Source organism: Polistes fuscatus, unplaced genomic scaffold (assembly GCF_010416935.1).
Source record: "Polistes fuscatus isolate 324 unplaced genomic scaffold, CU_Pfus_HIC Scaffold15, whole genome shotgun sequence".
Taxonomy (NCBI): Eukaryota; Metazoa; Arthropoda; class Insecta; order Hymenoptera; family Vespidae; genus Polistes; species Polistes fuscatus.
This window is the reverse complement of record NW_025113053.1, coordinates 237719-250098: the sequence shown is the minus strand read 5'-3', so window position 1 is coordinate 250098 and position 12380 is coordinate 237719. Positions and strand designations below refer to the sequence as shown.

At 30.0% G+C, this 12380-nt stretch overlaps 1 protein-coding gene across 1 annotated transcript; it reads left to right on the top strand.

The window, feature by feature from the left end:
- The first annotated feature begins 2508 nt into the window (after positions 1-2508).
- LOC122514431 (guanine nucleotide-binding protein subunit gamma-e) lies at positions 2509-8299 on the top strand. Its single transcript, XM_043631256.1, has 2 exons — positions 2509-2657; positions 8163-8299. The coding sequence occupies exons 1-2, from the start codon at positions 2545-2547 to the stop codon at positions 8266-8268; spliced, it is 219 nt and encodes a 72-aa protein (XP_043487191.1). The 5' UTR covers positions 2509-2544; the 3' UTR covers positions 8269-8299.
- The last annotated feature ends 4081 nt before the right edge of the window (positions 8300-12380 follow it).

Sequence of the window (12380 nt, the reverse complement as noted above, 5' to 3'; positions counted from 1 at the left end):
CTCGGTTATCCGCCATTTTTTGGAAATCTTCCTCGCAAGAAAATCCAGTAATCTTGTTTTTAGAATTCCAAAGAAATTTATAAATAAATCGGTTATCTATGGTCCTACCCTTTTTCCCTCCAACATATGCACACACACGCATACATACGTAAATGTATAAATTCGTATAATACATAAAAAAGAAAAGAAAAAATAAAATCGATCGGATTCGATGCGCAACCGGTTCCTAATACATATGTAAAACATACTTATATGTTATACTAATCCAAGAATCGTCTGCAGATTTTGTAGGACAATGGGAAAACACAAGAGTTATATAGTGTAAATATTTTATAATTATTATTTAAAAAAAGAATGATATTATTTTCACTTTAACGAGTGTCTTGTATAGGTAATGTGCAGATTATCATATATGCATATTATGCACATACATATGTGCATAAGTAATGTGAGAAATGAAACAATTTTTAATTAACTTTAACTTTAACTGATCATTCTAGTTAATTTGCATATTATCTAGATAATCAATATAAAATAATTGGTTTCTTTACTTTAGTTGTACATTAATTGTATCTATATTATTATTATTAATCATTATTGTCATAATATTATGTTATATGTATATATTATATTATAAAATGCTTATACGTAGTATAATACTTTTTTAGTTAACTTTTAGTTGATGATGTATGTAGAAATTGAAGAAATATCGAAGGCAGGTTAATTACTAACAAATTAGATTGTCCGGACTTCACGTTGGGGCTTCCATGAGCAAATCGTGAAGCCAACTAGGTGACACATCGCCTCAGAATTTTTCTATCCTCCGACCAGGTGAGTATTATTCCCAACACACTCCCTCTCTTACGATCCTTTTTTTACTTTTCGTTCTAATATTATTTATTTATTTATTTATTTATTTATTTATTTCTATTTTGTCCCAACAAACTAGGAATAGTGTGATTTAAATATTAATCATCTACGATCTGTGTGTTGTGCAGTTTTAATATTAAAAAAAGGGAAGAAAAACACAATGAAATCTCCTTATTTATTTCGTAGAAAAATAGAAATTGATTTTAGCAAAAGTAAATTTTTTATTCCATTGAGACGTAAAAATTAACCGATCTGATGTATAATAATAAAAGTCACGTTCGAGAATAATATTGTTGACGTTAAAGATTTGTATATTTAGGTAGCTTCTAATGATATTCAACTAAATTCGAATATATATTTTATTTTTATATATATTATATTGAATTAATTATATATTAAATTTGAATTATTATTTAAAAATATAACACGCGACAAAATATGTATCTCGAATGACTCAGAATACTTTCATAATCGTCAGTTCATATTTCACGTTAATGATAGAAGAAAAAAAAGAAAAGAAAGAAAGAAACTAGTTTTTATTATACGTATCAGGTAACATATACATATAGATATACATATATATACATATATACATATTTATTTATAAAAAGAAAAAGATTTCTAAAATTTATGAAGACAAAAAATAAGAAAACAAGGATCCACGTATAAAAATAATCGGGGAACCCTGAAATTTCCATCTTTTGTTGAAATAAGTTAATGATCCACGATGTTTGAACCGAATCCATAAAAATCTTGTATCTTTATCTCTTATCTTTCCTTTTATCTTTCTCGTTGAGTTTAATCTACCTTTCGATCTTCGTTTTTTCTCAAGAGATACACCGAAGAATCTTATCAACCGAATGGATCCAATTTTTCGATAAGAGATCGAGAATGATCGATAAAGATCGAGAGTTACTTCGAACAAAAGTTTAATATCAAACAAAACGATTGTTTTAGTTTATTTTTTCTTTTTTTTTATTCCAACAATATTTATTCCCAATCATTCTAATAATCAAAATCAAACGAATTGCACGATTTACAATTTCATACAATTTTATAATACAAGGGGTGGGGGTGGTGTATGGTAGAATTAAATTACTCGAACGAAATACGTGAAAAATATCTCGATACGTTTTTGATAAATTAATCTCGGAATAAAGAATACGAAATATTAAAAATAAACCATTCGTAATTGGATATGGTAGGGGTTGTTTATTTAAAGGAATGATTTTCAAAAGAACTTGGTTACGCACATAAATACATAGAAATATATTTATATATATATACACCTATATGTTACCGTGAAAGATCGATATTGAAGAATATTAAAATTCGCATAATCGTATGATCTATATTCAAAATATTGATCTATAAGAAAATAATCCAAATGTTCGATCTTCCACCGACGTAGGATTCGGTATATGTTGATATTCACCCATGTGAATCTTGACATTAACCAATTTCGATCTTTCACAGGTACATATATATATGCATAAGTTTGTCCAAGCATATCCAATCCTTTGCTACTTTCCATAAATGCGTCCGAAAGCAGATCGCCCTGACTCTGACACATACAAACACACATACACATACATATTTCTCTGTTTTATTGATTTTCCTTAGAGGCGCAAGCGCTACATCCTCGATTGCAACAAGGGGGGTGCGGCTGTAACCATGGATCCCAGTGTACTCGCTACCATGGACAAGGACACATTGAAGAAACAGATCGAGAACATGAAATATCAAGCGGCCATGGAACGGTGGTCGTTGTCCAAAAGTATTACGGCGTAAGTTTTATTTTACTTTAGATTTTTCCCCCCTCCAAAATTATTTACATATATTTTAACATGTTTCTTATGGTTTTTCTTTCTTTTTTAACAATTTTTACACTCATTTTTTTCTGTTCGCAGCCTCTCCTCCTCCCTCTCCGTTCAATTTTTCATGTCAAAAGTTTCGATTAAATATTGGGGTTGACTTCTATCTATCTCAAAATTTTCTTTTTTTGTTCTTTTTTTTCTATACTCCTATCTATTCTTATTTTTTAGGTCAATCAAATTTCTATGGTATATTAATCAAAAACCGTGTATACGGGGGATAATATTATTTTTCTTTTTTCACTCTCTCATCGCGTTACCGTGCATGAGATTGTGTGCGAATGTGTGTGTGTGTGTGTACATAGTATGACACTTATCTATAACTTGACACCGGTTGCATCATTTCTATATGATAACTCAATTATTATTTCTTTTACTTATATATTCCTAATATCCTTCATTATATTCATGATACATAATAATAATAAATAAAATCTATACGCAATTAAACAAATCATGTACATACCATTTGTATGAATCATTCAATTATTATTTGTTCTTTATCTTTATTTTTCTTACACGTTAATCTAAATTAAATCAAGATTAAAACGAAAAAAGGAAAATTAAATTGATTAGGTTTGTCAACGAACAACGAGACAAACAAAAAACATATCAAACATATGCAAGTTAGTGCAATATATATATGCAACACAAAAAGAAAAAGGAAATAATTAAAAAAAATAGTAATCTATACGTAACATCGAAGGTATCGTTTAAATGCCACGCAAGTATGTAGATATATATTTAACAAGCATGATTCCATCGAATGCTAATACAATCAAGGCTAAATAATCCTTGCGTTACGACGACAAGGATAACGAACAAGTAAGTCCGTTGTGCCAAGAAGAAGAAGAAGAAGAAGAAGAAGAAGGAAAGAAATGAAAGAAATCAAAGTAAAATCAAATCAAATCAAATAAAAGATAAAGGATAAAAGAAAGAGGATATCCTTGAAAGGCACTCTACATGCTTTAACTCAAACTGTCACTTTCGGAACACACACACACACACACACACACATGCCACTCTCCCACACCCCCTTTTTTTTACACTCTAATAATCAAATTAAAAAATCATTAGCTACGAAGAATAGGATCGAATGATAATGATAATAATGATGATGATGATGATGATGATGATTCATAAAGGATCGTCTGTGGGAGTGCGAATGAATTATTTTAAAGTAGAGTGTGTGCTTCACGCATCATTCTCTTTGTTATATACCGGCTACTATTGTCTTCTAGGTGTTCGAGATGCATTCTCGAAGAAAGATGGCCGACGTTTACCGATAAATCATTCCTTTTATCTTTTCTTTTGTTATTGTTCACGTGTGGTTTTTTTCTATTTTTTTTTCCTATCGTATGCTCGTTATTTCATCCAAACGGGAAAATATTTATAGATATTATTATTGATTTTTAGTTGTAGCGATTTATTTTAATTCTTTTTAATCGTTGTTCACGTAGCTTTTCTTTTTTTATTGTATATGCTCATTATTTTATTAAGGAATATTTATAGGAAATATTATTGATTTTTAGTTGGTAGATAATATTATAAATTATACATTAATCAATTCTTTAATAATGGTATTGGATCTAACTATTTAGTATTATTTATTTGAATTACTTTTAATTATTGTTCACATACCTTTTTTTTTTATTGTATGCTCATTATTTTATCAGGGAATATTTATAAGAATTGTTATAGATTTTAAATAGTTAATAATATAATAAATTGAACAATAATTAATTCTCTCTAACAATAGTATCTCGAACACAATTATTTTTATTATCATCTATTTGAATGACTATAAATCGTGTAGATTTTGAAATTATATTATACTAGCTTGTTTTACTATCATTATCATTATTATCATTATTATTATATTTCTAAGAAGATCCGGTTATAGATTAATTGTTCCTTTAGGTAGAACGTGTTATCGATAAAATAATTATGTACAGGTTACATACCCGATATAGAAAATTAACGATTTTCATGTTCACGTATACATATATATGTGTGTGTGTATTTATATATTTTTCTGTATCTGTATCCGTAGAATATCTTGCAAACTTTCTCCGCTTACCGGTATGAATCTATCCTTCTCTTTCCTTCAAGCATCACCGTATCTTTTCAGATGCATTTTCTATGTGTTTTATACGTGCACACAAGTACGATTGTATAGGTTGATGCTTCTTCTTCTCACCCTCTTTGTAAAATAAGAAATCACTATGAAAGTAGGATAAATTTACAGTCTTAACTATCACGAAGAAGCACGAAATAATACGAAATCGTGAGATTATCTCAAATAGGAATAGAAAGAACGATAGGTGAACGTTAAGTTCGCGTTGAGGAGGTCGTGCAAACCTAATCGAAAGGCTGCCATTTTAAGGTTCTTTCATACTATTTAAAGAAGTGTTTTTATCTTCTTATTATATTTTTTTTTTTTCATTTCCATTTTAAGTACGAGATGACTAATTGACTCATAAATCATTGTTCATAATTATTACGATAAGATTTTGTACTTATTTTCTTTTTATTGTTTTAAGTATTGGCAATTGGAAAGATTTTATTTCGAATTTTTGTTTCGATTCGTTTAAATTATATTTTATTTTTCAGTTGACAGTTATATATTTATTATTTTTAATATATTTTTAATATTAATAATAATAAAAAAAGAAAAAAATAATTATCATTTTCGTCCAATCGAAAACATTATTTCTATCATCTTTCAATCGCTGCATTTATTATTCGATTTGATTTAACGAGAAATAATATATTTCTAATATTATTGGAATTAATTAGAAATAAAAAAAAAATACTTTTATTATAAAATATTGTTATTTATTTTTTTTTTCTAACAAGTGTCTCGATAATTTTAGTTTTAGAAACGTTCACGTAACGTTCAAACCGAACAACTTTTCTTCTAGAGGTTTAGTAGTTCTTCCTTTTAAAGGGAAAGCCATATTGACTGTGATAGAAAAAGAGTCCTGTTTTCTTCAACTCGTTTCCGGAGATCGTAAAATGCCATGATTACGAAGTGTAACGTTGACAAGGAAGAAGGTGTAATTATAAAATCAATTGGAACAATCAAAGAATATTCTCCGAGTAATATTTTATTATTAATTAATTAACATAAGTGTTAGATTAATCAATACGTTCGCGTATTTTTCAAGAGAAAACATTTCTCTCTTGTTCTATAAATATATTCTTTTTAAATATAAAGAAAAGTTAGTATGATATACCTATTATACTTAAATAAGACAATGGAATAAATTTTTTTTTTCTCATTTAAGATAGAAAACTTGATTGTTTCTTAACAATTAGAAAGTTCATTCTTATTTTATTATCTTAGAAATGTTTGAATATCTTTTTAGCAACTATTTTCTTCTTTTTCATTATAGTTTCAATGCAATTCTATTATTTGTTTTCAATGGAAATAAATTATCTTAAAGTTTTTTTTCTTCTTTTTTTTGCTCGACACTTCATTATCCGATATATATTTTTTATTCGTTTATTTGTTAAACATCAAATTTCAAATATGGTTGAAAATATATGAGCAAAACGCGCAAAATTTACAATTAATTTTAGCGAGAAGGCCAACCTGTTTCTCATTAACATATGACATTTCAACCGATCGAGTTCATTTCCAAATAATTCAGTGAAGTAGGGGTAACAGAGAGGAAGTGAGAAAGTAAAATACGAAAAGAACAACAACAAAAAAGAAATAGATAGAAAAAGGAAAGGTTTAAGTTTAAATAAGGAATCAAGTTGTTTACGAACTCGCGGGTATTTAGACGAAAGAATAATTTTGCAATAGATACGCGAGAGTATCAAACAGTAAAGGGGGGGGGGCGGGTGGTGATGTGTTATAGAAAATTAGAAAGATAAATCAAATCATTGTCCACCGCATTATTCCTCCTAATTACTAGAGACAGGTAATACGAAAATTGTTTAAAATTGTCTATAGAACACCAAAAAAAAAAAAAAAGAAAAACAACCAGCGTCCAGTCGCATTCCAAAGAAAACTTGATTTTCTCTTGGAAGTTGCGTTTAAGAGTTAGGTTCTTGGCTCGCTGAAAAGATTAGATTTGCGACGAGGGGGAAAGAGGAAAAGGGTAGGAGAAGGGTAGGAGAAGGGAGTTGGTAAGGGGGAGGAGGGGACAAAAGAGGGAATACGACTCTCCTTGAACGCAAAAACGAAGTCCGTGCACCAGAGGTATAATACACCCTTTCACCGGGCGCGAACAAACCAAACGAAACGAAACGAAACGAAACGAAACGAAACGACATACTAGACACTTCGTCTATGGTTTAACCATAGTTTCGAGACTCTATTCTATCTCGTTCATGTATTGCACACACACACACACACATATATACACACAATTATACACATAAGTTAACATATATTGTTACACATTGTATACACTTTGTATACTTACATATAAGATAGACTATTTTCTAAGAGGTTGGAATGAACGCACTCTATTCTCTCTCTTTCTCTCTCCGGAGAGGACAACTAGCCTAAGCTAGCTAGCTTAGGTTTATTCGCTAACTTGCCTCGAGATAGCCTCGAGCATTCTCAAGAGTCTGCTAGCTGCTTACTTCGAGATTTCCTATCGAGATATTATATTATATTAAAAGAGATTGGATTATATATTTTATAACTTCCGTAAATTCCAGTCACTTTAATCGTTGCGACTGGTTAAAACAAGATATTTCTCATAAATAATATTTCCCATAGGGAAAACTTTTATATATATATATATTATTGTTTAATGAAATTTATTTATCCCGAACATTTGATTATCTCTTTGGATTAGCCGTGTGAGAAGAAAAATTGTGAACGAATTAAAATCTATACGAGAGTAGAAAGTTTCTTTTGTCATTGTTTTTATAGTTTCACGTAAATAAGGATATAACGTAGATTCGTTGGAATATGTATATTAAATGATTAATATTTATTATTACTTTTTTTTCTATTAGAATATATATAAAATATGAAATTCATTCGTTTGTATGGCTATTATACTAAAAGTTAGTTCGAAGAATACTATCGCTCGAATGTTGTTCATTCGACTCTGGCGGCTAGTCGCCTAAACGGGCAATGCAATGACTATAGAAACGTGCGAGGGAGACCAGGATACCACCATAACAAAACCGATACTCTTCCAGCGAAAACCATACACAGTCACGCAACATTTATACATCCATTTTATTTGTATTTTTTATACTTTCATTCCTTTTTTTTCCTATTGTTTCCCTACTTTGTTCGGATTTTGTGCAAGGAGGGGTTCGTTAAACTGTAAATTTGTGTAGATTTTTCTAACACCAACGAACCGGATCGAATGTTATTTTGTTTTATTTTCTGAAAGGATCGTAAATAAAATGTTGACCCACTTTGTCTTGTATAATTCACAGGATGAGGGAATACGTCGAAGAAAATGAAAAGAACGACCCGTTGATACACGCGCCTGACAAAAAGAACAATCCGTGGGCCGAGAAAGGCAAGTGCATAATCATGTAAGAAAAAGACCGAACTAAAGGAGGATTACGAAGTGGGAGAAAAGAAAAGACGGAAGTTAAGAAAATAATGAGAGATAACGATTACGTGGAAAATCATTGAGAAGAAGAAGAAGAAAAAGAAAAAGAAGAAGGAGAAGAAGAAAATGATAAAAAATAATCTTAATGTGTTCTACAACCGAAGAAAATGTATGCCATAAAGATGCTAAAAATCGTATTTAAAAAGAAAACCAAAACAAAAAATGAATTGAAATGAGGAACAAAATAATAAAAATGAATAAAAAAGAAAAATGGTAATTCAACCAAAGTTTTCGTCACGTGGAAGGGAACACCACCCCATCGATCGTGATCTATGGATCAATATAATATATATATGGCAGAATATATGCGTGTATGCGTGTAAGTATGTATGAACGTTCGTATGTATGAAAGAAATACGTTTAAATGATCGTACACCGATATATATATGCTTTCGTTTTTACATCAAATATTTCGCATGTCATGAAAAAATAAAGTATCGTTAGATGATCCAAATAAATAAATAAAAAGAACAAAAAAGAAAAGTGATTAATAATGATCGTGATCGTTTATTCGAAAGCTCGATGATTAACTTTGGGTGTACGGTAATTTATTGAAAATTCATTTAATTTTCATACTAATCTAAACTGGTTAAAAATCTTTTGTCACATTTTGAGGAACATAGACTTCGAATATATATATATATCACCATTCAAATCCGTAATAATATTACTTTCACCTTGTTCTCACTTACGTAAGATTGTAAGATCGATCGATCGTACTTTAAAAAGTCATTTTCAACGCGTATTTATATATACATATATAAATATATATTTATATGTATGTCTCTTGTGTTACTGTAAAATATCTAAATTAGATAATGTCAAGATTCGCTTGGTATATGTGTTAGAAATATTATTGTACGAGAAAATAATCCAAATGTTCGTTCTTTCGGCAAAGAATTTGGAAAACGTCGACATTCGACCATGCGAATCTTGACATTATCCAACTTCCATATTTCACGTTAACGTATGTATGTATGTATGTATGTATGAATGTATGAATGTATGTATGTATGTATTTACGTGTGCATCATTTATGAAGCATTTAAATAATTAAGAAAAATTTCTCAATATGTTCTATAATACATTTTTTCGTATTAACACGATTAATTATTATAAAAGCTTCGTATATCGTAAAGATTTTCAAACGTAAAAAGAAGGACACGTGTAAATGCATTTTGAAATCAAACGAAATAGACCATGGCGAAAATTCGAGAAAACAAAAATTATAGAAACAAACGTTGCGAACTTTCTTCCCACATTTTTATAAATAAATCAAATCAGGTATAAAGAGAAACAGGAGACGAGAAATTCAAATCACTTATCATAATTGAAAGAAAAAAATTATGGATCATGGATCGTATGACGATTGGAAGAGAAGAAAAAAAGAAAGAAATTCGAGAAAAAGTGTTCGACTCTCGTTTAACGATCGATTTATTACGAATTAAATAATTCTTACGATAATACAAAAAAAAAACATAAAGTATCGATCATCGATCGTTCGATTTAGAAATCACAGGCAACATACACATACACATACACACACACACATACGCATACGCATACGTTTACCACACCTATCTCATAAAATAATTCTGGATTTCATCTCTCGGTAAGAGTACTACTATTGAAATATAAAAAAAAGAAATAAAAATAACAAAAAAAAAAGAAGTAACATACCAATTATCATTTTAATATATTTATCTCTTATGTGTTTACAAATTTGAATCGTAGGCCATACACGCGATTGTCTCTCTCATTATATATAAATAAATATAAATATATATATATAAATAAATAAATCTAAATAGATATATAAATGATATAATTCTAATTAATAATAATTAATTAATTTATTATTATTATTATTATGATTATTATTGTATGATTATTATTATTATTATTATTATTATTATTATTACTATTACTATTACTACATTGCTATTATTAATAATATTAATGTTAATATATTATGTACAATCTCGCGATGAGAATTTCTTACGAAAATATAACATTCAAGCAACGGTGAAATGCGAATAAAATTGATATGCATCTTTTGTATGTGTGTGTATGTGTGTGTGAATGTGTATGCGAGTATGCGTTTAATCTTAAATAATACATGTGTTATAATTCTACATAGTTTCATAGCGCATTCACGATCCAGAACGAGAGAGAAAGAGAAGGAAACGAGGCTACAAGAATGTGTAAACGAATTTTTCAATCAACTTGGTTGCAAGCGAAAGGATTTTGCTCTCTCGAACAGGAGTATGCAATATATCGGAATGATACTTTTAAACTTATCCGGGGATCCGATACTTTCGAAGTATTTCAAATTATTTCATTATTCGATAAATAATCGTAATCTCATTATTTATAACGAAAAAATATCGAGAAAAAAAGGAAAAAAAAGATTTGAGAAACTACGAATGAGAATCATCGTTGGAAAATAAATCAATTGAAATATCGAATTCGAATCGAACGGATAATTTATCGAATCATCAATACGCGTGCGTGTGTAACGATAAATCAAAAAGAAAGCACCTGTTATTGGTTGAATAATAATTCTAGTAAATATACAGGTATCTAATAAGTGTTCGATCTATCGAGCAATAATATCATCCTCGATGTTCTAAGATCCTAGGATCATTTTCCGATGTACGTACACGCGTATACGTGTGTATGGATGTAAATTTGTGCGTCAGTTGTGTGCATCGGTATGTTTTCAACGGCAACGTTTCACTCTCGCGTTCCCATTTAACGTTGGTGTGCTTATTGGACCCACTTGGGCCCACTTGGGCCCCTTAGAAGAAAACGAACGACTGCCGAGTATTATTAAAGTACTTACTACTACTACTACTACTATCGTCATAATCGTTTCTACTATACCACGAGAATGTATATACATTATGGTGTAAGTATTTGTATCTGTTTGGACCCAACACTACCACCACCATAATCGCTACGACCATTAGCAACAGTAGTCAACGTTGAAGTTGTTGGATGTTTCTTGCTGTTCATTCGTTGATTCAAAGCTACACGTCTATACCGTGTAGTTTATACACGGACTATACTCGAAATGAAAGGCAAGTATCCTCGGTTAGTTCTAACATAAGTCAGGAACGAGATCGACCAAATTTTTCGATCGATCGATCGATCGATCGATTCATCAATTAGTTTCTTTTAATTCTTTGATTAATCAATGCGAATCGTTTGGGATCATTTATTTTTCTTTGTATCCATCAAACGTTAAACGCAATAACCCATAACTCATCCCCGTCAATTATTTTTAAGTACGATAATAATAATAATAATAAAAAAAAACAATTCAATTATAGATTCGAATAAAATTATATTAAATGTTTGTTACTTTAAAACAAGGAGGATAATATGTAAATGCATTTAAGTAGTCAAAGACGTTAAAAGACTGGCAGACGGATCGTGCAGTTGAAAAAATGTTGCATGCAAGTGAAGTACTCGTTGTATCTGATACACATGTCGAGCGAGTAAATGAAAGATAGAAATAGATAGATATACTATAATAGACAAAGATAAACAATATATGAGAAATATATAAATAATAGAAAGAGATAGAAGAGACACCGTGCAATTGAAAATGTTATATGGAAGTGAAATACCGGTTGTGTCTGGTACACATGTCTGGCAAATAAATGAAAGATAGAAAGATATAAACTTAGATAGCCCATATAATAGACAAAGATAAACAATATACGTAAGAAATAGAAAGAGATAGAAAATAGAAAAGAGACGGGCACGCGCGAAGGGTGTCGTAGTTCGATGTTACTCTCTCGATGTTAAAGTATGGAGAAAGAGAAAAAGGGAAAGAAAAAGAGAGAGAGAGAGAGAGTAAGAAATGGGGGAGTGCAAGGAGGAGAGGGGAAAGGGGAAAGAGAAAGAGAGAGTGACAGTAGTAGAGAGGAACTTGGTTACCTCAGTAGTAGAGAGGAACTTGGTTACCTCTAGTCAGTCTTTGCCGAGCTGTTGTCAGTGCCAGATTATAGTTGGCACTCATTTTCAC

Bases quoted from the DNA above. Each gene is read 5' to 3' on its own strand.
- LOC122514431 (XM_043631256.1), top strand. From the start codon at position 2,545: ATGGATCCCAGTGTACTCGCTACCATGGACAAGGACACATTGAAGAAA. The intron at 2,658-8,162 runs GTAAGTTTTATT...TATAATTCACAG, and splicing joins TTGTCCAAAAGTATTACGGC to GATGAGGGAATACGTCGAAG.